At 44.0% G+C, this 27810-nt stretch overlaps 1 protein-coding gene and 1 long non-coding RNA gene across 10 annotated transcripts; one reads left to right on the top strand and one right to left on the bottom strand.

The window, feature by feature from the left end:
• Positions 1–718: 718 nt before the first annotated feature.
• Znf821 (zinc finger protein 821) lies at positions 719–20423 on the top strand. 9 transcript variants are annotated; one of them, XM_048355184.1, is made up of 9 exons: positions 808–1304; positions 1671–1733; positions 4869–4985; positions 8222–8295; positions 13276–13401; positions 16567–16715; positions 17339–17443; positions 18683–18849; positions 19458–20423. In XM_048355184.1, exons 4-9 carry the CDS (start codon positions 8289–8291, stop codon positions 20110–20112), a joined length of 1209 nt encoding a protein of 402 aa, XP_048211141.1. In that variant the 5' UTR covers positions 808–1304; positions 1671–1733; positions 4869–4985; positions 8222–8288; the 3' UTR covers positions 20113–20423. The 9 variants fall into 9 exon arrangements, with proteins under 9 accessions (XP_048211144.1, XP_048211142.1, XP_048211141.1 ...); XM_048355180.1 differs by lacking the exon at positions 8222–8295 and having other exon boundaries at positions 809–1304; XM_048355182.1 differs by lacking the exons at positions 808–1304; positions 8222–8295 and adding an exon at positions 3207–3294 and having other exon boundaries at positions 1453–1733.
• Positions 18888–27773, bottom strand: LOC125358225. The gene is made up of 3 exons (XR_007212283.1): positions 27036–27773; positions 26527–26528; positions 18888–18901 (listed from the first exon to the last, which is right to left on the bottom strand). It is a non-coding gene; the product is annotated as an uncharacterized LOC125358225 (long non-coding RNA).
• Positions 27774–27810: the final 37 nt, after the last annotated feature.

Raw genomic sequence — 27810 nt, 5'->3', positions numbered from 1 at the left:
CATTGCCTAACTTATGTAACTAATCTCTCCGAACATCACCTTTATAATAATAAAAAATAAGTGTCAGCTAACGTCAAGCAATTCCTATCTAAATATCCCATTCTATACAAATAAATACATCTGCCCCAATATTGTGGAAGACCAACATCTTTCAATATTGAACACGACAGTAGACAAAGTCACACATCATCACTGGAAATTTGTGGGCAGGGCAATTTGCGAGAATGCTTTATGCAAATGCTAGCATTTGCCATTTTGTCAGCAAGGGTTAGCATCTTTACTAGTGCCGCCTTTTGTAGCCGGTAGTTATAAAACATATTTATATGCATGATGCCGTCAGAAATACATTTTAGCTCAGCTTCATGAATGGCCACGTTAGGAGGCAGAGGCTCAGAACGGGGCAGTGCCTGGTCCCGAGGCTGCACGCTCGCTTTCCGCCGGGGCCCCCACTTCGCGCCGGCGCAGCCGAGGCGGGTGCGGGCAGAGGCGTTCCCTAGGAAGTGAGCGCGGGCTCCCGGTCGCCCCCGGGTCCTCGGCGGCCCCCGCGCTGGGTCCAGAACTTGCCGCTCATCACGGCTCCTCGCGAAGCCTCTTCCCGCCGGAGGCTGACAGCGGGCGCGGGCCCCGGCGGCCTGCGGGCTTAGGAGGGGACTCGCGGGGGAGGGGGGTGGAGCCGCGCCGGCGGGGTGGCTGTGGTCGGGCGGTGGGGTTTGCGGCTGAGCTCGGAGGCGGGGTTGGGAACGGACTGGAGCCCGCAGCCGGGGGAGTTCCTATCGCCAGGAGGGCTCGGAGACACGGAGGGGGCTGAGGACGTCAGAGGAGGCCGAGGAGGGTGCGGGGATGCCGGCGAGGACCCTCAGGGACGTCAGTGATTGGATAACCCCTCAGGCCCCGCCCCCAGGCCCCTATCCTCAGCCCCGCCCACCGCGCCAGGCGCGCGCCTGGGGAGCGGGGAAGGGGACCGGGCCGAAAAGGGGGGGCTGGGGAGGAGGGGGGAGAAAGAGGTGAGGCCCGTGCACGCGCCCCACTCACCGCGGGTGCGCGAGCCGCGCGCACCCGCGCCCGCGCCGCCATCTTTATCCCCCTCCGTCTGTCTGTCTGCGGTTGGCTTTGTCTGTCTGTAGCGCCGCCCGCCGGCTCTCCACCAACCCCTCGGCCCCGAGCGGCCCTCAGCCCGCCGGGTCTGGTCTGGGAGACCCCCGCCGGCCGGCCCGAAGCTGCAGCTCAGGACCCATTGTCCGGCGGTCCGTCTGTCCGGAGGCGGGGCCCGGGGACCGGAGCGCGACGGAGCGCCGCGGCGCAGGGTAAAGAGGCCCCTTCCCCCGTCGTTCCCCCGCGGCCCCGCCGGGGATGCAGGCGCGACGCGGCCCCGGGGTCGCAGGCTGGCGGCCCTTTTGTCTGTGGGCGCCCGGGGAGGGGGCGGGGGCGGTTTCGGGCGCTGGGCGCCGGGCGCGGCCCCGGCGTGACGGCTCCGCGGTAGACCCTGCTACGCCTGGCTCTCGCCCGAGTCTGGTCGGGGTGGGGGGACTGCGGCCCCGGCTGGCGCCCCGGGTCTACCTGCGCGCGTGCCTGGGGAACACCTAGCGGCGTAGACGGACGCCGCCCCGCGCGGCCGCGGCGCCGGGAGCCCGAGCCTGCGTGCCAGCCTCTGGGCCTCTCCTTGCGGGCAGGTCGCGGCCGCCCGGATTCGGACGAGATTGCCTCGTTCCGCGGGAACCGCAGCGGCATTGGAGGTGGGAGCGCACCCTCAGTGCTTGGGGCTGGCACGGCATCCGTTCTTGGTTTTTGTTCCGGCGTTCGTGGTGTTTTGTGTTGCTTTTCCTGCCACTGTCTGGTGTGGCTGGAAGCTGCAAGCTAACAACCTGTGGGAGAGCTGAGACCATGATGAAGGGAGACCGCATCCTCCCAAAACTGCCTTCCTTTGAAGAAAAACCGCTTGTAGGCCCGAACCTCGATCTGTCTTTTCTTCTTATTCCAGTGTCCTTCTGGATGGTGTTATCCCGGCCGCTATTCAGTGACGTTTGTAGTTTAATGTCCCACTGGCTGGGTGACCTAGCAGGCCATAGGTCTCTGGGTCTGATTAGCTTTCACTGCCGATGGAAGTTGTCTTGCTGTGGGGTCAGGATGGGTCCAGCCAGTGCTGTTTATTTCCTACTGTTTAAGAGTCCACGCCCCACAGACTTTGCGCGGGGAGGACGGAAGTGTTTATGTGATGGTCGCTCTGTGTTGTCTTGTGGGAGGAGGAGGGCGCTTGCTTCTTTTTTCCTTGATCCCTCAGGTGTGAAGTCCCCTGGGTACCATTTCTTCAGTTCCCCATTGGACCACTAGGGGGATTGTAAGAGGTGGTGGACGCTGCAGATTTCAATATGCAGATGCTCATCACTGTCTTTGCCTGACGTGTCGCTCCAGGATGGAACTGTCGGGGAAGAGTTGGGCTCGAGTTATTTGGCCTTCCTTCAGAAGTGGGCTTCCTTACCTTTATCTCAGTTTCAATTTCAGATCTTTTTTTTTTTTTTCCTGCTAGTCCTGGGCCTTGAACTCTAGGTCTGGGCACTGACCCTGAGTTGCTTTTGCTCAAGGTTATTAGCACTGTACCACTTGAGTCACAGCACCGCTTCTGGCCTTTTCTGTTTATGTGTGGTACTAAGGAATCGAACCCAGGGCTTCATGCATGCTAGGCAAGCACTCTGCCACTAAGCCACATTCCCAGCCCACAATTTCAGATCTTGAGGAGGAAGAAAATAGAATAGGCAAGATTCCATTTATCCTTTATATAAGGTGAATTAAAAAAAGAACAATCTTCATTTCATTCAGCTGTCCTCTTCGTGATTCCATAGACATATGTAGGAAAATATCTGAAGTGAGATATTCATTGTTTCCATTAATAAAATAACTAGTTGATTAGATCAAATAAGCTGGTTTTGGCGGTGCACATCTATAATTCCTGTTACTTAAGAGGCAGAGGTAGGAGGATTGCTTGTGTCTAGGAGTTTGAGACCAGCCTGGGCAAGAAGGCATAATCCTGTCTTAAAAGGAGGGGGAGGGGAGGAAGAGTGGTGTACACAAACTTACAGAAAGCATATAGTTTGTATTTCATATCAGTAGAATGCCCTTTAAATAATTAAAACTGTTTTTTTTACTATATATATTTGTAGTTTTTTCTTTTTTAATTAAAGGTCTGAAAAAGAACTGTGTTTGATATGCAGATATGATAGAAGACTGCCTGAAAGCTGCTTCCTTTGCCGCTTCCTGTGGAGGCCTGTCTTTGCCATTTGCGGTTTCTTTCTTCTTTTGGTAAGGGAGGCAGGATCTGATTACTGGTTTGAGGACCTTACTAGCTACTTAGAGGAGTTAGTTGCCATTGACAGGAGATGAGTCTTCATTTAACTGGCATGCAAAGTGTACTAGTAGCAGCCTCTTACAGTTCCTCTTAAAGCAATAAATCGACTTTTATATTTGTATATAACAGTACAATTTGAGGCAGTAGGAACTGAAAGAAAACTTGAGTGACTAAATCCATGTTCCTGTCTGGTAGAAAATGGAATCTTTTCATTGTTGTTGTTTCATTTATATCTGCTTATTCACTCTGGATTTTCTTTTCTCCTGTGGGACTGGGAATTGAGCCTCTAGCTCCACTCATCCTAGGGCAGTGTTCTGCTGCCAAGCCACATCTCGTCTTCTCTCTGTCTGTTAAAGAAAATATCACAGCTTCTGCTACTAATCCATTTCAGATTCTCTAACAGTGCTTCTGGCCAGGCCAATCTTTCTTGTACTTAAAAGAACTTCCAGGCTTAAGTATCTGTCACCTCCTATATCAGGAGGTAGATACATTTCTCTGTTGCTCTTTTTGTATAGGGAGCTTTTGTGTTTGTTCTTCCCACTGGTCATTTTATAATACAGAGGCAAGATTGAGAAGAGGCTAACTTTGACCACCTCTCCAGAACATAGCAGGACCAGGTTGGTGTTCTACATTAAGGGACTAAATTACTACTTAACAATGTGGATGTTGTCTGGCTCTTCTGGTGAGAGCCCATCTTCACCATTGGGAGGTTGATTTACTCTAATGTCGACCATGGTAGCTGGCACTGTGCCTGCATGACTTAATTGAGGTTTTATTTCCCATGTTGTTTTCATTTAAAGATGTCTAAGGGTTTTTTGTTTATTTTTGTGTTTTGCTAGTCCTCAGACTTGAATCGGGGCCTGGGTACTGTCCATAAGCTTTTGTGCACAGAGTTAGCACTCTACCACTTGAGCCAGAGGTCCACTTCTGACTTCTGGGAGATAAAAGTCTTACTTTCCTGCCCAGGCTGGTTTTGAACCACAATCCTCGAACCTCAGCTTCCTGCATAGCTAGGATTATAGGCATGAGCCCCAATACCCAGCTGCCTAAGGGTTTGGAGACATTTCCTGCCTCACAAAGATGTGATACCTTTGTTACCCCTAGATGAGATAACTTTTTAAAGAAGAGGCTCCCATTGGTGCAGACTGCAGGGCTTGCCCTCCATGGGAACATGACACATGAGCTGCCATACTCTGGCTTCCTACTGCTTCCTCCACGATCATTAAAGATTAGTTCTTTGAGCCCACACTACTTCTAACCCTGATCACCTTCATTTTGCTTCTTGGTCTATCTTTTCACCTTGATCATGATCATCTAACCATATTCTAAACTACAAAGAGGGAATTAGAGTAGAATTCTATGAAGTTCTCTGAAGAAGAAGCTTAATCTCCTTGACGTTGTGCTGGAAACTAACTTTATTCTTTCCTTCTTTCTTTTTCTTTTATAGCTGGTGAGTTTTGTGTGCTCTTAATTTTTTATACTTTCTGAGAAAAATGACATGTGTTCACAATATCCTTTTGTATTGTAGGTTAGCACCTTGCAAGGAGGTAGTATTATATCCAGCTGTGAAACTGGGAAAAGCCAGAGCTCTCAGATCAGGGAAACATGTCCCGTCGGAAACAGACAAATCCAAATAAAGTTCACTGTAAGTATTGGGCTTTGCCTTCTGGAACCTGGGAATGTTGAGGCTTGTAACGAAAGAGTAACCTGAAATTATGCTGAGATGATCTCACAGATTGGTGAAGAAGAAAGGGTTGAAGGTTTTAGATGATGAATTCAAAATGTCTCCTCACTGGAACGGGTGTTTTCTATACTGACTTGGGAGTATGTGCCTTCTTCCTTAATAACATTAACAAACAATTATAGGATACCTAATCTGTGCAAATCTTTATGCTACATGTCAGAGCTGTAAGATAAGTAAAACCTTAATGTAGCCTCAGATACACACACACACACACACACACACACACACACACAGAAATATATAAAAATACAAGACAGTAGATGCTAAGTGCCATATAGGGATGCTGTAGACATTGTGTACCACAAAAGATGAGAGGAAGGAAGTTAAAGAGAGTTCTATGGACTGAGGTAACAAGGGAATGTTTGATGAAAGAGGCCCTAGACCATGAACTTAAACACAGCCTATGGCGGAAAGTGAATTTGAAAAAAGAGAGACAAAAGAGAAAGTCAAGAAGAGAAGATAGGCATTTTCTATGAAAATGAATTTTTTTGAGAAAAAACTTTGTATATTGCAGAAATTTCGTTTGTGCAAAAGTCATAGGACATGAGGTTGCATATGCTTAAACATTGTGGAGGATTTTCAGACAGGAAGAGCGAGTGGATTAACATCTAGAATGCAGTGTTTTGGCACTACAAAGCAGTATATGGGACAGATCACCTATGAAACAACTAAAAACAGGAAGATCAAGTCTGCAGTGTTGCTTTGCATTGTTTCTCAGTAGTTGTCAGTGTATTTTTTATTTTGGTAATGAAATTGTAAACATCTAGATATCAGAAACTGATATATGTATATGTGTATGTAATTGTACATGTATATATGCATACACACTTTTTCAAACCTCTAGATGGCAGAAACTATATGATAGATAGATAGACATAAGTATAGATCACATCGTTTTTATACTGCTTAGCAGTGTGAGGCCCTGAGTTCACCCCCCCCAAAAAAAAACAGTGCCTTATTAAATGCTAAATTAACATTGGTATCTATGCAAGTTTTTGGTGATTAGCCACTTCCAATGATGTGGGTGGATAAACATTCTCACTCAGATGTTCACTAAAGAGATGGATTTAGTTGTCTCTTATTGCAGAGGACTACTTGGGTAAAGTGCAACATTTGAAGAGAATCCAGAGTTATAACTAAAACCAAACAAAAGCCAAACTAGGCCAAGACAAATGATATTTGAGAGAAGAGATTAATCTAGGACTTAAGAGAACTAAAATTAATTTAAAACATTATATGCTTGATATGATACTATGTAGTGTTTATGTCTTTCTGGCTAAGAAAGAAAATAGTTTGAACAAAAGAATTAGAATGTGTTTGATATCGTATAGACTTAATAAGTAAGGGTAACAAACCTCCATATATAATCATTCTTCTGTTTAAGTCCTGGAAAAGTTGTATAAGATAAAACCAGTTGAATGTTTCCAAAAAACATAGTCTTGAATAGTTGTATCTACAAGGCTGCATAATATAAACAAAAGTGATTAGCAAGGATTAGAAGTTGCCATTAAAACAGTAAAATGCGGTGTGTTTGAATGTGAGGCTTGTCAAAGGAGATACAATGAATGATCTCTAGCATAGGTCATCCAGCAAGGGGTTCAGCAGGATATTGTCATCTCCATCCAGTTGAGAATGATTATTGATAGAAATGTAGATAGGGAAGGAAGCATAGAGATGATGGGTTTACAAATCAAGCAATTACAGGAGTTCACTTATAAAAGCCATCTGTTCAAAGAGATGGGTTAAATTTGAGGAAAGTAGCTGGAGAGGTGACGGCACAATTACCAGACAGGCTGGGAAGCCAGCAAAGGCTTTGCATGGCCTAAGCTGTGCCCATGAAGCACATACCATCATTTGTGTCTCTTCCTACCATAAATGTTGGTACTGGTTATTGGAGTTGGAAAATAGATGGATAAATGGGCCATGGTGGAAGGGAAAGTGTGACAGACACATAGTTAAAGAAATGCAGTTACCAGAGTCAAACTAGTAAATGCACTATAGTGCAGTGGATGGGATTTCAGACTTTTCAGTGGTGACCATTAAGAGGACCCTTGGAGTTGGGCTGTGAGCACCAAATAGTCAGCTGCAACTAAAGAGCAGCATCCCGAGGGGGCTTGGTCAGTGATATATTTGGGCAGGGAGCCAGGAGCCCTTCTAAAGCAAAGCTTTAAGCTTGGTGAACAAAAGAGTGAGAGCTGCTGGTTGAGATCTTCTAGTTTGTTTGTTATTTGGGGATAGAAGCTGACCCTGCCCTTTCAAAAGATTTTCTATTGCTCATGACAATAATGGCAAGTAGAAGTTGGTAATTTTAGTTCTCTGACCACTTGAGTCTGCTATCCCCAGGCAAAGAAATGGAACCAATGATACGTACTGAATGTAATGCTGCTTATCTATTTAAAGTAAAATAAATAGATTCGTAGTCTGAGAGGCAGGAAAGTGTAAAAGCTGTGCTCAAATGTCAAAGCTAATCAGCCCTTGAGCAGCAAGATGGCTGTGCTCCATGACATCTACATTCTGGAAAGAGGACTAAGTGGCATGAAGCTAGAAATCCTATACCGAGTTTTGAAAATTCTCATTTAATTTGACTCTGATTTAATTTGTTTGAGATGAGACCTGATCATCAGTATTTTTTCAAAAGTTTTCCAGCTAATTTTAAGGTCAGGATAGAGTGAGAATCACTGGCTTATTATATTGAAATCAGTAGCAGTATTAAATGTTGTGTTGCCGTCTCTTCTTTGTCATCTGTGTTATTTTATGTGAGGCCATCCTTTGTCCTAGGTCCTTCTCAATACTGGTGGTATTGGCCTCTATTCCCAAATGACAAATTCAAGTCTTATTTAATATGGGAGATTTTTGCTGTTTAATGTTTAAACAATGTGTAATACATTTCATTATTAGCTAGTATTATAGCTTGGTTTGTTTCTTATGTATCCATACCATTTGTTGGTTTTAGCAGCAGTGCAACAGCAATCCATAGTAGGAATAACTCATTCATAACGAGGAAAATCTCTATTTAATTTTGTTTGTTATTTTTAGTGGTACTGGGTTTGAACTAAGGGCCTTGCACTTGCCAGCAGGGTGCTGTATCACTTGAGCCATGCCTCCAGTCCTTTTTGTTTTTGTTATTTTTCAAATAGGGTCTCGCTTTATGCCCTATCCAGCTTGGACTACGATCTTGAAATTGATACCTCCTGTGTAGCTGGGATGACAGGTGTGTACCACCAAGTCCAGCTTTTTGAGATGAGATCTCATGAACATTTTACCCAGACTGACCTTGAACTACTATCCTCTTGATCTCATGTTCCTGAGTAGTTTAAGATCACAGGCATGGGCCAGTACAGCCAGTTGGGGGGGGGGGGGAAGAGGATCTCTCTCTCTCTCTCTCTCTCTGTCTCTCTCTCTCTGTCTCTCTCTCTCTCTCTCTCTCTCTCTCTCTCTCTCTCTCTCTCTCTCTCTCTCTCTCTCTCTCTCTCTCTCTTTTCCTGGTCATGGGCTTGAACTTGGCCTGGGCACTGTCCCTGGGCTCCTTTTTGCTAAAGGCTAGCACTCTACCACTTGAGCCAGAGCACCACTTCAGGGGTGTGTGTGTGTGTGTGTGTGTGTGTGTGTGTGTGTGTGTGTTAATTGGAGATGAGAATCTCTGTGTGTGTGTTAATTGGAGATGAGAATCTGTGTGTGTGTGTGTGTGTTAATTGGAGATGAGAATGTGTGTGTGTGTGTGTGTGTTAATTGGAGATGAGAATCTCACAGGCTTTTCTGCCCAGGCTGGCTTTGAAACCGGGATCCTCAGATCTCAGTCTCCTGAATAGCTAGGGTTACAGGCACAGCCACCAATACCTGGCAAAAACTCAATTTTTAGGTAGAATGAAGTATCAATTTCTTACCTTCCATGAACAATGAGATATAGTTTGCTTATGAGTTTCTAACTAGTCTACATAGAGAAGTAAAAGTAAATTACCTAAGGTTGTTTACCTAATTAGTAACCATTGAAGGGAGTATTTTTTCTAAATAATAAATTTTGTGTCTCTTAAAGAAGAATCCCCTTGTGCCCAGCAGCAACCCTGGGACCTGCTATAGAAGACAATGGACGGGCCATTTGGCACTTATTTGGTTCTTCTCATGACTTTGTTTTTGTCAGTCCTGGTGCTTGAACTCGGGCCTGGGTAGTGTCCCTGAGCTCTTTTGTTCAAGCTAGCATTCTACCACTTTGAGCCACAACTCCACTTCCAGTTTTCTGATGGTTAATTGGAAATAAAAAGTCCCATGGGGCTGGGAATGTTCAAGCCCCAGGACTGGCAAAAAAAAAAAAGATAAAAGCCTTTCCTGCCTGGACTGTCTTTGAACCGCAGTCCTCACATCTCAGCCTCCTGAGTAGCTAGATTACAGGCATGAGCCACCAGTATCCAGCTTTTGCAACTGTTTTTATATCTAAATTGCTAAATCCTTCCCCCAGAAGCAGGTAGACAAACGTGTTCTGTCCACTTCCTACATTACTAAGCTCTGACTTAGTGCAAAGCTTTTGGAATAAAAGCCCAGAATTATAAGTTAAGGAGAAACTGCTACTGGGCTGAAATCTCTGTTTTAGACCTTCTCCCTTACTTCCTTTACAATCTTACTGAATACAAATTTCTGATTTTTTTGTTTTTGTTTTTGTTTTGCCAGTCCTGGAGCTTGAACTCAGAGCCTGAGCACTGTCCCTGGCTTCTTTTTGCTCAAGGCTAACACTCTGCCACTTGAACCACAGCACCACTTTTGGCTTTTTCTGTATATGTGGTACTGAGGAATCGAACCCAGGGCTTCATGTATGTGAGGCCAGCACTCTACTGCTAGGCCCCACACACTCACATTCTCAGTTGTGCTGTAACCAAGCAAACTACTAAGAACAGGAAATTTTATTAGACTTTTGATTTCATGTTGCATTATGTATTAGAGATTAGAAACCTTCAACTTGAACCTTTTCACAGTGAAGGACAAATGAAGCCTATAAAGTCCTTTGTCTTCTAAAAAGGCACAACTAGTTTTGTCTTTATTCATTCTCTCAGCACTGGGGTTACAAAGACTAAACTAGAAGTATAATTCTAAATCCCTCATTCCCCGAACTTGACATCTTTTTCTCCATTTTCTGAACTTGACATCTGCTCACTTAGAGAATACATTCCACCTGCTTTACTTAATACCTGCTAGCCTGAAATTACATTTATTCAACTCTATCAAGGACCCAAGAAAGAAGATGATGAAAATTTTGTTGACTTTCCTTTTTTTTTTTTTTCTTTTTGCTAGTCCTGGGGTTTGAACTCAGGGCCTGGGCACTGTCCCTGAGCTTTTCCCTCAAGGCTAGCACTCTACCACTTAAGCCACAGGGCCACTTCCAGCCTTTTCTGAGTAGTTTATTGGAGATAAGAATTTCATGGACTTTACTGCCCTGGCTGGCTTTGAACCACAGTCCTTAGATCTCAGCCTCCTGATAGCTAGGATTATAGATAGGCATGAGCCACACACAGGCGCTTGGCTCATAAAAACAGTAAAAGAATAACATTTGCCTTAGCTTTTTTCCTTATTGGGAATAGAATAAAAGACCAGTTTTTCTGTTGAAAAGGCATGAGTGAATTAATTTATCCCAATTATCCTAGGTGAGTGCCAGCAAGAGTATTAAATGGGGAAGTTATATTGAATACAATTCTGTCTGTGAAAGCCTAAATGTTTAGACATTAATAGACAAAACTAAATTTTAAGCCTATGTAGTCAGACTAAACTGAATTACTGGCTTATCTTGGAAGGTAAATATCTTTTTAGATGTCTTTCTAATCCAGTGGTATTTCCTATTATAAAAGGGATTCATTTATTGTTCATACTTAGCATGTTATAAACCTAGTTGGTTTCTGGCTAAGTTTCCTTAGAGACCTGAAGTGTTCCTGATGAGAATGAACTTCCTTTGTTAATTACATTCTGGCATGTAACTTACTCCTTACTGCTCTGTCTGCCTATGGCTCCTAGCTCCAAAAACATGAACCTACCCAGAAGAATTTGGTTTTTTACACCTTGATCATGCTCTTGTAGTTTTAGTGGAACCAACATGCAGGAATTGAATATCTTTTTACTGCAGTGAGGAGGCACTCTTAACACAAAATTCACTCTTTGCTTTCTCTAGCAATATTTTGTATTCATTTTGTCAACTTAGAAATTATGAACATTGGGCTGGGAATATGGCCTAGTGGCAAGAGCGCTTGCCTCCTACACATGAAGCTCTCGGTTCAATTCCCCAGCACCACATATATGGAAAATGGCCAGAAGGGGCGCTGTGGCTCAGGTGGCAGAGTGCTGGCCTTGAGCGGGAAGAGGCCAGGGACAGTGCTCAGGCCCTGAGTCCAAGGCCCAGGACTGGCCAAAAAAAAAAAAAAAAAAGAAAGAAATTATGAACATGGACTTAAGAGGGCTTTGTAGGTAGGAATACACTTTTAACAAGATCCACCTCCCTTTGCACCCACAAGATGAGTCAAATGTCAGATACCTTAATCCCGCCACAGTAACTCATGATGTAGTATCAGAACCATCATTTTTCCTTTTGTCATATATATTAGCCCTGAGAACACTGTTTTGGTATTTGAGTTTCACATATCAATTTCAGTTGGCATGGAGGTAACACCAACACTAGATCAGAGCCATTTTTTCTACATAGAGACAAATGTTTATTTTCAGAAAAGCACTTCCATGAACCTTCTACCCTAGAATTTATATGCCTACTAGAAAGCAGTTTAAAAATACTCATTAGGTGGGACTGTAGCTCAGTGGTATAGCACATGCTTAGCATGTGTGAGCTCCAGAGTTCAATCTCTAGCACCAAGAAAAAGAAAAAGACATTAGAATTATATCAATCTGACCTTAGTTTTCTCCTCAGTATAATACAGTTTTATCCCCAGTATTAATACCTGCCTCACAGAATTTTGCAGAGAATCATTATGTGTGAACTTTCTAAAGCACTTAACAGAGGCTGGGATTAGCAAGTGTCAAATAGTAATAATTGATGTTTAATATAAATCTATACAGTAGATGATCAAAGAATATTTACTGAATGAATAAATAAGCAAATCTCCTGAAGCCTACTCATCAGGTTTTTTTTTTCACTGCCCCTAGATTAGTTAAGTACTACAGATCAAATCACCAGTTCTTTCTTCTCATATCATTGTATTCTGTCTCTGAACCTGTGGCTATTTACTTTCCTTTCACCCTTCATTAAGAAAGGACTGGATCTATTGTTAAACATTTCACTGGAGCTATTATTTTCAGTTTGTTGGCTAATGAATGGAAACTATAGTTTCCACTCTGGCTGATATAATGGAAACCTGGAGAAAACCAACACTTTCTCCCTATGCTCCCTGTGCAGGGTCTCCTGAAAATAAAGGAATATTTGAATGTTAACTCTTCGATAACTACATGGATCTCAGGTGCTGAGATCTGAGTCAAAAACAGGTTGAGGGCCTATCCGTACTCCATACAAAACAAAAGCCACCTTGACCCAAGGAGACTAAATAAATATTTTGTTGTACATTAGTTGGTACATTTCAGAAAGTTTGTTGCTAAGCAGGAATGAGTTCATGTATTATTGTTCTCTTCATCCATTATTCAACCAGTTGATTGTATCATGGCTACTTCTGATAGACATGAGGAAATCAAGGGAGAACATCCCCAGCATGTCTTCAAAGGCATATGAATAAAAGATATGATTAAAAGATTTATTTAGAAGGATTACATGAAGCACTCATTTGTACTGAGATAGACTCTGAGTTGGGACCATGATGCTAATAATTTTAGGTGTAGAGATTCTACCAGATTGGTTGCTTTAGCTTCATCCCATCATTATGCCTCTTCTTGCCTCTGTTACCCCAACTGATGGAAGGTTGTAAATGGAATTGAGATTCTGAAGTTAAATTTGTAAAGTAGTGATTGATCGTCTTTGGAAAAGCGTCAAGGAAAGGAATATTTAAGAGAAGCAAGTAATGCTTTCTAGAGCCTTGGGCTTACTGCCAAGAAAGAGCAGCTGCAGTCAGAAGCTGTTGGAAGGAGCAAACTGATACGGCCCACTACAGGGTACCTGCCTGTCTTCTACCTCTGAATGGTCTGACCTTCCAAACAACTAGTCTGGGAATCTGCTGCCCACTTGGTGGCCTGACTTATTTTTCCTTGTGACCACCAGGGGATCAAGTATTTGCTGGGCTAGAAGAGCAAGCCCGCCAGGCGATGATGAAAACTGATTTTCCTGGAGACCTTGGCAGTCAGCGACAAGCTATCCAACAACTAAGAGATCAGGACTCCAGTAGCAGTGAGTTCTGCACCTTCTGGTAATGACTCAGGGCAATGGGAGAAGAATTATCACAGTGTGTGTGCTCTGGGGACTGTATATGGGGGTGGGAAGAAGATATAAAATAGATATATAGACCTCAGTGTCTTAATGATTTCTAAGTTGTGTGAGCATATGTGCTTATTCAGAGAGGGCATAGGTTTGACATTGTGTTTTTACAACTCATGCCGTATACAGACAGGTCTGTGATGGTAGTGATATAGGACATCTCAACACATAGAAAGAATTAGTGCTTAAGCAACCCTTAGGTCAGGTTAAATTTTTTTTTAATCCCTGTCTGCTAGGATCCATTTGTAATTAATAAAATATAAATGTGGCACTGATGAATTTTTACACAAGGACTTACTGTTAATTGTATATAAGTTTATTTAGTGATGAATTTATGCAAAATTTGTAAAATGCTAAAGTCTGAGTCTTCTCACTTCAAACCCTCACTAGAGCTCTCTAGTTAGGAGATAGAAAAGATTGGTTCTTACAAGTAGAGCCTCATAGATTGCCTATTCCTTGATCTGTCTGAACACTGAGATGTCTTATGTCCTAGAAAGATTTCCACACTTCCTTAACCTTACGCATTTGATCCTGGTTATTATTAATATCAATTTAGAGTATCTTTCCCATTTTCCTTCAATTGAATACTAAGAAAAACCAAAGAAGGAAAGTTCTGCCACACTCAAAGAAGTAGAAAACTAAACACTGGTGGCTCAAGCTAGTAATAGTAGCTACTTGGGAAGCAGAGATAAGAAAGATCAAAGTTTGAGCCAACCCTGGCAGAACAATTCCTAAGCTATAGCTAGGCACAGTGGCACGTGCCTATTCCAAGCACATGGGAAGCTGAAATTGGAAGGATCACAGTGCCAAGATAGCCTGAGCAGAAAAGTTCTCAACATACTATCTTTAATGAGGGATGCTGGGCAAGGGGGCACATGTCTGTCATCCCAGCAGCTTTAGAAAAGTAGGAGCACTACCAGATGGGAAGCAAGACCCTATCCTATAAATAATTGGCAAAAACAAGGCTAGAGGCATGGTTCAGAGTTCTAAACTCTACAGTTTTTCCCAAAATAATAATTAAGCAACAGCTACAAGATTTAATTTAGCAACTAATTGCCTAGGTGTGGAAAAATGAGTCCCAAAATTTCTTGAAAAGTTTGGGACCCATCAGTTTCCTGAGTAACAGGTAACAAAAGCAACATTTATAACTGCTTAGTAGGTTTCCATTCTGGAAAATATGCATCATCACTCCAGGCGGCATACCTGAAAAAAATATTTATTTTTTTTCCTGGCAGAGACATATTTAGATAGTGGACAAATTATTTTAAAAAAAAAAACAGCTGATAAATTGCTTTACACTAAATTTGCAAGTATTACAACTGAGAAATAGGCTGGTGGGAAAATATGGTATGATTCAGTGTGCCAATTCTTCATTATTAAGAGAAGCTTTGGTCTGGGGAATAAAGCAATATACTACAGATCTTTCCATGACCCAAATCCAGTCCACCAAGTGAATGGTCTAATACGGACAGGTAACTACTAGAATAAGATTTGGTTAGAATTTATCAAGAAAGGAATCTAACCAGTTTTGCCTGGGAAGAAAGGAAACTCATATTGTCCAGCCACTGTGGGTGGATTTAGAAATTACGCAAAGGACGGTAGAAAAAAGAGAAGTGTCACTGTTAGGAAATAGAACCTTACTTCAGAGTCAGAGAGTCTGGTCAGGCTCTGCCATATATTTCTCTACTTACATCAGGCCCAGGAGTCCAGGATCTGGGTGGGTTAGAATAGGGCTCAAGTCTGACAGTTTCCCTAGGTTTGGCTTCCTCTTGAGATCTTTAGAATACTAATGTTTTGTTTTCAGAAAGAACTTCATTTGTTATTGTGGGTTTTTTTTTCCTTCTCTTTACAAGTATTGGGGTGGGGGGGAGAAGTTTACGCAGATCTTGCGGATTCCCTGGTCATAGGTAGTCTTGTCCACATCCACATCTTACCCACCTCCCAAACCAAAATAAACTCAGTTCTTATGTAAAGTAACAAGAAATGGTATTTCATCCTAAAGCAAGGAGTACATTCCTTCCACTTAGGCATTTAGTTATCCATCAGATACTTCAAAGAATTAGTGTAAACAGAGCTGGGAATGTGGCTTAGTGGCAGAGTGCTTGCCTACCATGCATGAAGCCTTGGGTTTGATTCCTCAGTACCACATATACAGAAAAAGCCAAAAGTGGTGCTGTGGCTCAAGTGGTAGAGTGCTAGCCTTGAGCAAAAGAAGCCAGGGACCATGCTTAGGCCCTGAGTCCAAGCTCCAGGAATGGAAAAAAAAAAAAAAAGAGTGTAAACACTGAGTAGTTTTAGTATATTATTTACAGTACTAGTAGAATGAAAACAGAGTAGGTACTTCAAATGCTAAGCTAAGGCAGGAGGATTGTATGATTGAGGGCAGCCTGAGCTATATAGTGAGACCTTGTCTAAAAAAAAAATTCTTTTAAAGTGAGTTGAACACTCCTGAAAACTGCTTGAGGTTGGTTGCTCTGCTAATTTTTCACTGTAATGAACAGCCCTGTCCCTATAAATGATAACATTTTAATTTACTTCTGCCTCCTTATAAAAGCTTAGAAGAAAAACTTGCTTTTGTGCCTATAAGTGCACTTGGGGTTTGTTGGGAAAGACAAGCTTAGTGGGGGTTCAGCATGGAATAGTTTGATATCATGGGAAACGTTGGTCAAAGAGTTACATTAAATTTTAAAAGAACTAAGTAATAAAATGTCGGTTGGTAAGGTCAAGAGATGGTGTGTTGTGGGAACAAGCTTGGTGTGAGATGCTTGGGAGGAGGTATGATTTGAACTATGAGGTACTTGAGAGCTGTGCATAGAATCACTTATGACAATGTAGATGGCCCAATGGCCATTTTCCTATGCAGCTGTGCTTCATTTATTCTTTAGTGTGTATATGGCATAATAAATGGCAGCGATAGCTGGTTTTTATTTAATTTGTACCCGATTAAGCCCTTAGACAAACTATTATTACAAAAGATCTGAAAATGCTTTCCGCTATAGCTGCAAACTTTAGGGTAGACAGAAGCTCAGGATCTCTTCCTACAAAAATCAGAACAAGTAACCAGTTTGTGTGTTCCAGGTGACAGTGAAGGTGATGAAGAGGAAACCACACAAGATGAAGACTCTTCCCACACATCAGAGGAAGATGGTGGGGTGATCAAAGTGGAAAAAGACTTAGAAAATGCAGAACAGCCTGTTGGTGGTGGGAATGAAGTAGCAGAGCATGAGGCAAGTGACAGATGGTTTCTAAACCTGGGAATGGTCTACCCTTCTCTGTTCATGCTTCTCATCCACATGTCACAGTCCCACCACTGACAGTCTCCTGGGCCATCATACAAAGCCTCTTCCTTAACAGCACCAGAACCCATAGCTCAGATTCACAGTTCTCGTCACATGGCCTTCCTCTTCTACCCCACATTCCTATACTCCTGTAGAGCACTCTTTCTTAAACTCCCACTTCTTTCTAGACATATCACTTCTTCAAAAACTTCCCTACTAAGGTGTACTCTGGTATGTACTTGAAAATTGTAAGTCAAAGGGTTACCACCTCACTAATTTGTTTCCGGAGGATTCTTAGAAGGAGCATGATAGGAAAGAAACTAATCCTTGCCCTGTAGTTTACATTGGGGATAAAATCAGCTCTTGTTGAATCAATCCTATGTTCTCCTGGTAGAAGCCTTGAAGAAATGAAAATGTGATCAAATTTAATCTCTTCCAAACAGTGCTTTTTCCTTTGTCCCATAAGAGAAATGTAAGAATAAGGTGACATTAAGTTATGCTCCCTGTTACAAGAGGTGAGGAAGGAAAGAAATTGTGGAGTCTTCATGACTTGCCTATTTGTTGAATTGTAGATCACAGAGAGCTTAAGTTCTGACCCATTGCTTGAACTCTGCCAGTGTCCACTCTGCCAGCTAGACTGTGGGAGTCGGGAGCAACTGATCGCTCATGTGTACCAGGTATGGCATGGGGACCTGGGATTTTTGGAACTTAGGCTCTGGCAGCTCACTTATCACCCCCATCTTACACTGGCTTTTGTCTCTGGGTCCTGGAGGAATTCTGAGCCATTGTTTCCATTAGGACTCCATTCCAACTCCCAGAACATGGTAGAGGATAAGTGGATATGCAGGGTAAATAGGTCCTAGGTTCCCAGGCAGACACACTGAAAATTGAATATCTTTTTTTTCTAAATTATTTAATGCATACATTTGGTAGTGAAATAAGAACTGGACTGGTATCTGTTAATAATGAGGGCTTTAAAAAAAAAAAACATTCACAAGACTCCATCTCAACCAATGGCTAGGCATGGTGGTATATGCTTGTCATCCAAAACGATGGAGGAAGCACAAATATGAGAATCACAATCCAGGCTAGCCCAGGCTTAGTGAGACCCTTATCTTGAAAAAAGGAGCTAGCAGTTTGGCTTAAATAATAAAATACTTCTAATAAGCAGAAGTCCCCGAGTTTAAACCCTAGTATGGCCCAAAAAGAAAAAAGTTGGCACATGAGCAATATTTCTTTTTTTTCCCCCTCTTTTCTTTGGCCAGTCATGGGGCTTGGGACTCGGCCTGAACACTGTCCCTGGCTTCTTTTTGTTCAAGGCTAGCTCTCTACCACTTGAGCTACAGCACAACTTCTGGCTTTTTTTGTTTATGTGTTGCTGAGGAATTGAACCCAGGACTTCATGCATGCTTAGGCAAGCACTCTACCACTAAGCCACATTCCCAGCCCCCATGAGCAATATTTCTCTGGAAGACTACTTGAAAGTTGGAGGGAAGACAGAACATGTATTACTTGTTGCATACCAGCATTCCCAGCCAACTCCCAAATTTGGCCTTTGTTGCTCTCTCTAGATGCACTTATACCTGCACAGTTTTAGCCAAGAGAAAGAAACCATTGTAAGCAAGAAGTCTTCTCAGGCTCTGAAGAGGCTTCTGAGCCCCACTGTTTCTTGAGCCAGCCACATGTCCCAAAATGTAGTCAGAACACATGCCAAAAAATCTGAGCAGTAGTGTGAATGGCCCTTCTGAAGGTCCACTAACACAACAGGCCTTGACTTTTCCAGAAGCAAGACAGAGAAGAGCTGCAAGTCCCTTGTTCTGAGACTAAGGAAAGCTGATGTTCCCAGGAAGTAGTAAAGTGTGTGCAGATGTCCTGGAGGTAGGACAAGAATGACAGACTAAGGCTCTGTTTTACAGCACACTGCAGCAGTGGTGAGCGCCAAGAGCTACATGTGTCCTGTCTGTGGACGGGCCCTTAGCTCCCCAGGGTCACTGGGCCGCCACCTCCTAATCCACTCGGAGGACCAACGGTCTAACTGTGCTGTGTGTGGAGCCCGTTTCACCAGCCATGCCACTTTTAACAGGTTAGCTGGGCACCCTGTTGTACTAGGAGCAAGTTACTGGGCATGGGTTCCACTTTCCCAAGTCAAAGGGAAGTCTAGAGATACAGGTGATGCAAGGGCAACTGGCCTTGCACGACCTGCACATGACCACTTGGAAATTGAAGTAATGAGACTAGGATGGCAAGAAGCATCTGTTGGATATCCTTAAAGGAAATGGATTCCTTTTTCTTGCCCCAGAATATTTTCAACTAGGAAGAGATGTAAGGAATTGCAACAACATTTATGACAAAGTTGCGTATGCTGAAAAGATCCTGATATGAGGACATTATCTCTTAGTATTTCCTAGGAAACTAGAACTCCAGGTAGTATCCTCATCCCATATGCCTAGTGTATAATGCAGAGGCTGCCTTTCATTGCAGGCAGTGCCAGGTGGGAGAAGGGGAGGTAAGGTACCTCTCAGGCCCCTTCATTTACACAGTAGGCCTGGCCCTAGACAGGTCTTCCCAAGCATCAAAACGAACCCTTAATACTAAACTTGGCCTAATGGGAAAGGGGTAAAGAAAGGAGTAAGTCAGGACCTAAGGCTTGCTACACAGAAACATTAACCATCCAGTATTTTTGCTTCCCAGTGAGAAACTCCCTGAAGTACTTAATGTGGAATCTCTACCCCCAGTCCACAGTGAGGGCCCCTCCAGTGCTGAGGGGAAGGACATTGCCTTTAGCCCTGCAGTATACCCTGCTGGAATTCTGCTCGTGTGCAACAACTGTGCTGCCTACCGTAAGCTACTGGAAGCCCAGACCCCCAGTGTACGCAAGTGGGCCCTACGTCGACAGAATGAGCCTTTGGAGGTTCGGCTGCAGAGGCTAGAACGAGAGCGCACAGCCAAGAAGAGTCGGCGGGACAATGAGACGCCTGAGGAGCGAGAGGTGAGGCGCATGAGGGACCGTGAAGCCAAGCGCCTTCAGCGGATGCAGGAGACAGATGAGCAGAGGGCCCGCCGGCTGCAGCGAGATCGGGAAGCCATGAGGCTGAAGCGGGCAAATGAAACCCCAGAGAAGCGGCAGGCCCGGCTCATCCGAGAGCGAGAGGCCAAGCGACTCAAACGGAGGCTGGAGAAAATGGACATGATGTTGAGAGCTCAGTTTGGCCAGGACCCTTCAGCCATGGCAGCCTTAGCAGCTGAAATGAACTTCTTCCAGCTACCTGTGAATGGGGTAGAATTGGACAGCCAACTTCTGGGCAAGATGGCCTTTGAAGAGCAGAACAGCAGCTCTCTCCACTGAGCCACACCTTCCTGCCTGCCCTCCTATCTGCCCAAGACCACAGGGATTGGTGCTGCAGCCACCCACAACGCCATCCTTGCTGCCAGAGGCAGGCCTGGGTTGGCTGCAGGTGGACTTGTACCCCTTGCATGTGGAAGCAAGATGATGGGGTCAGGAGGAACTCAGCTCAAGGCAGCTCTGGACAAGGGAACAGGCACTCCAGAGAACTAGACTCCCCAGCCAACTGGAGCAGGCCAGGTTATGGCACTGTAGGGCCCCGGCACAGCCTGTGAAGTTGTGTGGGCAAATAAATTAAGTTCATCTTTACTTGCCTTTGGCTGCTTTTGTCTTGGTTTCATTCTGGCAAATGAAGTGAGATAAGAGCTGGGTGGGAGATTTCTGACTTGTGATAATGTGCCCATTTCTGAGGTAGGGTGTCCCTCATCTTAAACTACTGAAACAGAGGTCCTTTATGTAGCGTAATAAGGAATGACTGACTGATGCTTTGTGAGAATTCATTCCTACACCCAAACGAAGATCTCTGTGGTCCAAAGGGCTCTTTAATTTACCTTTTCCAAATTCAGAGGTGATAGAAGGCTTTCCTCACAACTGGTATTTTCTAAAACATTATGGAGTACTTGAAACTAGGTACAAGCTATTTTTCCCAGAAAAATTCAGTTCTTTATTAGCCACTTAAAATTCTTCAACAGATATCAACATCTAGGAATGCATTCATAAAATGGGCTACAATATTAAGGTCCATAGCACATGGATCTTACTTTATTCCTCACAGCCAAGGTATGATTCTAAGACACACAGAGGAAAACCCAGGATTAAGGCGATAGGAGAGTTCAAGTCCACAGTGGCCAAGGCAAATGGCAACTCTGGAAGTTTGTATTGTTGTCAAGCCATGAAGGAGACAAACACTGAGGTCATTTCTAAAAGTTTCTGTAATACTTCAGAATAAGCATAGAATTTTCCTTAGCCTGCACCAAAGGTTATGTACAGTTTAGATAATTATAGATCTTGAGGTCCAGAAGGAAGTGCCCTAGTTAAATTGTAGCCAGAAAAATAACTATGCCAGGAATGTGGACCTCTTCCAGTATCTTAAGAGGGAAACTTGGACTCCTCCCTGACCTCCATCCAAGGCTGCTTAGTCTCAAATGACTCCCACCAAAACTAGGGTTAATTCCTGCCTGAAATATTTATTCTAAAAATTATATTTAAAAGGAATCAAGTGTGTAATTGATCCAAATACCTTTCTCAGAGCTCCATGATGTTTTACTTGGGATGTTTCAAAATAGTTGGGCATTTACTGTGTGCCAAAGATTATTCCTAGTTGGTTTTTTTTCTGTTATTGTTTTTATCCATTGTGGGGCTTGGACTGTGGGCCTGGGCACTGTCCCTGAGCTCTTTAGCTCAAGGCCAGCACTCTACCACTTGAGCCACAGCACCACTTCCAGTTTTCTGGTGGCTAATTAGAGATAAGAATCTCATGGTCTTTCCTGCCCAGGCTGGCTTTAAACCATGATTCTCAGATCTCATCTCTTGAGTAGCTAGGATTAACCACCACCTGCTAGATTATTCCTGTTTTGTAGATTATTTAATTTTCACAGCAGTGTGAGTTAATGCAAATTTAGGAGTTAAGATGCCTGGGTTCAAAAATGCCCTGCTGGGCTGATGATATAGCTCAGTACTTGAGCATTTGCCTAGCATATGAGGCCCTGGATTCAGACCTCAGTACTGTAAAACAAACCCACTGTCCTGCCATTTACTGGGCAGGTTACTTTTTGATTTCTCCATCCACAAAATGGGCATACTACTACCAACAAATGATTCTTTTTTGGGGGGTGGGGGAGGATACTGGGGATTGAATTTAGGGCCTCACATTTGCTAGGCATTCACTAGAGCCAAGTTCCCAGTCCCTTGGCTTTGAATAGTGTCATGTTTTTTCCTAGGCTGGCCAGGACCATCATCCTATTTATGCCTCTTTTGTAGTCGGGATGAAAGGCTTCACTATGCCCAACTTATTGGTTGGGGTGGGATCTTTTTTAAGTATTAAGTAGTTGTACAAAGGGATTTCAATTCCAGAAGTCAGGTTATGAGTACAATGCAGCTTCATCAATGTCACCCCTTCCATCAATCTCCCTCAAAACAGGATATTTAAATCTTTTTGCCTAAGCTGGCCTCAAAATGCAATCTTCTAGATCTCTACTTCCCAAGTAGCTGGGTTTACAGGCTTGAGACATTGTGCCTAGCCAATACCTGACTGTCATTATATATAAGACACTTAGGATAGTTTCTGGTATGTAATAAGTACTCATTCAATAAAATTTACCAGAGTCACTATCAGGTATCTGTTTCATCACATACTGGTAGCAAGCTTTGTAAAACAGAAACAGTAGCTATGTTTAGACTTTTTCTAGCAATTCCTGGCAATATTCCAGAGTAAAGAATCTGGAGGGGAAAAAAAAAAATCAGCAGTGAGGACACCTACAGGTCCTTGTGATCGATCCTGCTGATATCTAAGTCTGACAGGTAAACATTCAGGCCTCGACCAATAGACTTCAGGCCATGCTTCAGTTCGCTCCACCATCTGCTCTAGATCATCCCAAGAAGGCAGCTTCCATTTGCATTCCATTCCAAGAGCCCTCAAAGCATTCCTCCCACCCCCCCCACACACACATTCAATAGCTACCATCAAGCTGAAATAGGAACAAAGCGCAAACACCAAAAGGAAAAGCTAGTAGTTTATATAGATAGATATATAGATATATAGATATTGATATATATTGTGTTTACATAGTCCACAAGTTAAATGCAGGTATCCATAAGAAGAGCATTAACAATAAAAATACAATCTGTGTAGCCAAGTACAGAGACTTAAAATGGTAAAACAGCAAAAAGGATCTCACAAAAGTACAAATATACAGTACAAATTGATTTATTTAAAACAGTTACAAAAAAGCACAACAAAATAGAGATTATCCTTAGAATTATTAATGCTTTGTTAAAGATCAGGTAGGATTAGAGGGTAAGAAATGGTATTGGGAGGGGGGAGCACCTGACTAGTTCTAAGGCTTTAGATACAATGCAGTTGATTACATATTAGTTCAGCCATTACATACTGGGGATAGTAGTTGGGGGATCAGTAATTTATCTACAGGGAACTCCTACGCAAATCAGATCCATTCAGACTTCCCCAGTGCCACTCTCTACTCCTTAGGACCCTAAAGCCACCTGGATGACAAAACTCCCCGTCTTCTCTCTCCACCCCATTCCCTATCCCTACATTCTTTCCTCCCCTAAGGTGCAGTGCAAGCCGAGAGCAGTCTGCTCTCTGCAGCTGGAACATAGACTGTTTTGACTACAGGGGTCCTGTGTGACTGAGGAAGTTCATAGGGGACAGCTTTTTTAATACTTCAAGTTAGCCATGAGTACAGTCAGTCTCTTCCCCAACAACATAGAGTCTGTTGAATGCAAGTATGAAGCATGCAAGGGATCAACTTTGCCCTTAGCAATACCAGCAGCTCACTAACCCAGCTCACAACCACATGCAAACTCCCTGTCCAGGAGGTGGGTGTGAACCACTGTGTCAACAGTTCTCTCTGTCTCCGTCTCTAAAGAACCTAAGTCCTCATGACAGTCATAAAGACAAAATAAACGCAAGTTTGACAATATGTAAAGGCACATGGGCTGCTGCCACCCACACTGCAGACAGGAGCCCAGTGGGGGCCATCTTCACTGCTGGGCCTTGCAGTGGAATGGCTTTGGGATCACACAGACTTTTGAGTTTGTAATCTACTGGGAGAAGATCTAGGCTTAACAGGAGCACTAATAAAGAAAACGTTAGTGTGAAAAGTGCATTTATTACTACTGTTCCTGCTGGGAAGGGTCAGCAGGGCAAACGCACCATGCCCCCTCCTCCTGCCCCAGGCACTGTGCATAGTCTGCAGGTATGGAGAGTGTAGCCAACTCTAGCAGAGGGCCAGCGTCATCCTAGGCCCAGACCAGGTTTCTGGTCCAAAGGTGGTTCCTAGAGTTGGAAGAGCAACTGACAACTACAAAGACCCAGATGCTAATTTTATTATTGCATAATGTAGGAGATTGTTTCTACACCAGGGAAACTGGAGGGTGAAGCTTTCCCAGCTAAGGGCTCACAGGTTCCTGATCAACAACCAATCTAGTAGGGTTCAGCTCTTCAACTGTAGTGTACTTTTTCCCACCTGGAAAGTATTGTAGCTTCAGAGTGATTGAGTAAACTTATCACTAGGAGGTCAAACATCTCTAAAACTTGGCCTCCGACCATTTACTTTGCTTGTAAGACCATGGCCTAATGTCCCACAGTTTTCATTTAATCTGGTTATCATTCCATCAGCAGACCTGGGCCCTTTCCCAGTCAGCCCATGTCCTTCCTCCTTCACCTCCAGTGTGAACACCCAACTCTTCAATACGCCTTGACACAGGTGTGAATCACAGCACCATCCCATGCTTCCCCTAAACCATCCATGATGCCCACTGGTAAAAGTAAAGAGTAGCCTCCCTGGAGAACCCCTCAGTCAAACTTCAAACCCTCTCCCAACACCAGAATTCACATTACTGGAGCTAGATGAACCTCACTGGGATGTTGGCACAGGTCTTAACATAGTTATTCCTCAAGTTTCAAAACAAGATACAAGATACTACCAAGGGAAAAAAATTAGCACAACAGAAAACCCCTAATAGGACCTGTTTGTCTCTCCCTCAGAACAGGAAATCTTTGGAACCGAAGGGTTCCTGACAGCACTGAGGCCACATCCCTTTGGAGTCACCAGTCCACCAGCAGCATTTCATACCATCTCTATTCGACACGACTATGCTACGCAATAACACTGGCAGAGTATGGGTAAGAATGGATAGGATGCCTAGAGTTAATTTGCATGGCCAAAGACACAGAAGGAGGAAGCTCTACAGGGCAGCAGGTAGGACAGTGAGCAGACAGCAGCAGTGGCAAAGCAGCACAGCACAAGCCTGTGGAAGGACCAAGAGTATAGGAGGATTAGTCAGATCTCCGGGGACCCCTCCCCTCAGGTCCCAGTGCTCAGCACCAAGCTTCCAGATCTCTTCCTTTAAGAACACTAATCTTGACGGGTATGGTGACCAAGACTTAGATTACTACACCATCCTTTACCAGGTTCCCTTCTCCCAAATCATATAGGAATTCCTGTAGATGTCAGGGTCCTCTCTCTGAACTGAGAATGTCCCTCTACTAACTGGAATCTGGCTAGCTTTTGGCAACTGCCCATTCCCCTAAAGCTGACAGCTTCCCACCAAACTGGTCAATCTCTAAAATCCACTCTCATGTCTCTTGCAAACTTAGTAAATTTCTTTCCATAAGGAAGAACAGACACTGTGAGAGTTATTCTTCCTTTTCAGGCCTGGAGGAAAAGGCTGTAAGAGAGGGAAGAGTCAAACACAAGGGCAAAGCTCAGACCAAGACTTAAAGCACAAAGCTTCTTTTCCTGGAGACCATACTTACTGAAAGATATCTCTGCCACTCAGAAAAATCAAGTATTAGTATGTTATGGAGGCATGGCACAATAAAGGGGAGCTATCAGAATTACTTCACCAAGCAAGACACAAGAGGAATCACAGCAGGTCAGGGACCAACTTGCTAAGACTCCCAACCATTTCACTTTCCAGGATCCAGTGCAAGTTACCAAGTTGGGAAGTCACAACTAGCCTGAATGGAGAAGGGTGATTTCGTTTAAACAGCAGGCTTGCTCCCTTAAGGAAGAAGCTCAGTTGGTGTCTGTGGTGGGCATTTAATTGAGTGTCTACTGTGTGCATGTCAATATATTCAATCAATAAGCCTTCCTATGAGGAAGGACTCTTGTGAGAAACTCATGCATGCTATAATCCCTAGGAACAAGTTGCTCATAAAACAGCCAGAGATGAGGCATCTCCCAAGGTGCTCATTCAAGACTCAACCACATGGGCCCCAGAGAAAGCAAGCCAGAGAAAGCAGCATTCAGAGAAGTGGGATCAGAAAAAGGAAAGAACATGATCTCAAATGATCTCAAGGTTGGGGTGTGGTTCTGACACGAACCAGAGACTGAAGAATGTGCAGTCAGGTCAGCAACTTCCTTTGGATGGACCACCAAAAAGCTCACTAACCAGGTAACTGCTCTCAAGGTATGAAAGGTGAAGTGCAGTGCTTGTAGCAAACAAGCCAGTTTCAGTCATTCTGTTCCCCCAGGAGAACAACCTTTAGCACCTGAACATTAAGAATGACTCCATTCTCAGAACTTCCCCTCCCCCCAGGAGGTAGGTAAAATTATTTATCCCCATTTGGCAGCTGGGGAGGAAGTAAAAGAACGAGAGGCCATAAGACTTGCCAAAAGCCTTTGACAGACCATAGCTCAGACCTCAGAAGTTTGGGACTCCTGGTTTGACTCCTGGTGACAGGCCAGGCCTTGGCCAATCCAAGTACATCTACAAAAAAAATTCCAGGTTCAGACCCTGGGAGAAATCTACCGAACAGATGTGTGGATAAAACCCTGAGTTGCCTTCAAGAGTCTAAAGACCCACCCACCCCCCAAAACAAACCAAAGGACCACTCACCTACCTGAAAGCTAGTGGGGGAGTCTAAATCCTAATACCCGGTGTAATACCACAGTTCAAGCTGACAATAAAAATTGTGGAGGCAGAGAGGATATGAGTTTAAGATGTAGAGAAGCAAATCCAGCTAAGCCTGAAAACATGCTTGCAGAGGAATACACATGAAATCAAACCTGCTTCAGGACTGAAATGTTACCAATACTATCCTAGATCCATAGAGAAGTGGCAGTGGGAGGGAAAAGAGTGGACATACTCAAATGCTAGGAGAGGCAGTAGAATAAGATGAGAGGGGACTGTCAGAAACATGGGGAACTGCCCCACCAAGGGCCCTGGCCCAGGCAGACATTGTTTCTCCACCAAGCTGCCTGGCAGTGGAAGAGGAGGACATGATTTTGAATTTAAAAATAAATATTAGGTGAGGAGGAAACCAGAGACAACCCAGACAACCCAAAAACTAGATAGAGGCCCCGGTCAGAGTGGACAAAGCCAATTTTGCAGAAGATGAAAGGCAGTGCAGCTACACGAAGCCCAGGTCAAGACACCATGCAGAAATCAGGGCAGCAGAAGGGTAAGGGCAGCGCAGGCACTTAGGCACAACACAGACACGACAACAGAGGGGTGGTAGGTACCTGGGGGTAAAGGGTCCACTGGTTCTTTCAAGTCACCATTACCAACTAGACTCAAGGGAATCCCAAAGCAGGCTTGGCATGTTGAGTAGGAGGAGATCTGTTAAGTCAGCCACCTTTCCAGAAGCTTGATAACTTGGTCAGGTCTTTCCTCAAAGTCCCATGACTGGGTCCTGGGCAAGGCAGTCCTTCACTCTGACCCCTGGAGGGGCCTCTCTCGAGAATCTCCTAGCCCCCAAGCTGCTAGAAGCCTTGTGGGAGGAATGGTGAGGAGAGATGGGAAAGGGCTGAAGCAGAGGATTAAGCAGAGTCTGGTAGATTAGAGTGCTCCTCCCCCACAAACCCAGCCATAGGCATTTGTAACAAAGTCACCCCTTAAAGTGCACATCTCTCACAAGAAGGGTTCTGGGCAGGAACCCTCTTATTTCCAACCATGGGGCGTCCTGCCCTCCCCACCACACACATACACACACACACACACAAAAAAAAAAAA

Source organism: Perognathus longimembris, chromosome 10 (genome assembly GCF_023159225.1).
Source record: "Perognathus longimembris pacificus isolate PPM17 chromosome 10, ASM2315922v1, whole genome shotgun sequence".
Taxonomy (NCBI): Eukaryota; Metazoa; Chordata; class Mammalia; order Rodentia; family Heteromyidae; genus Perognathus; species Perognathus longimembris.
The sequence above is the reverse complement of the archived record's forward strand: the minus strand, read 5'-3'. Positions and strand labels throughout refer to the sequence as shown.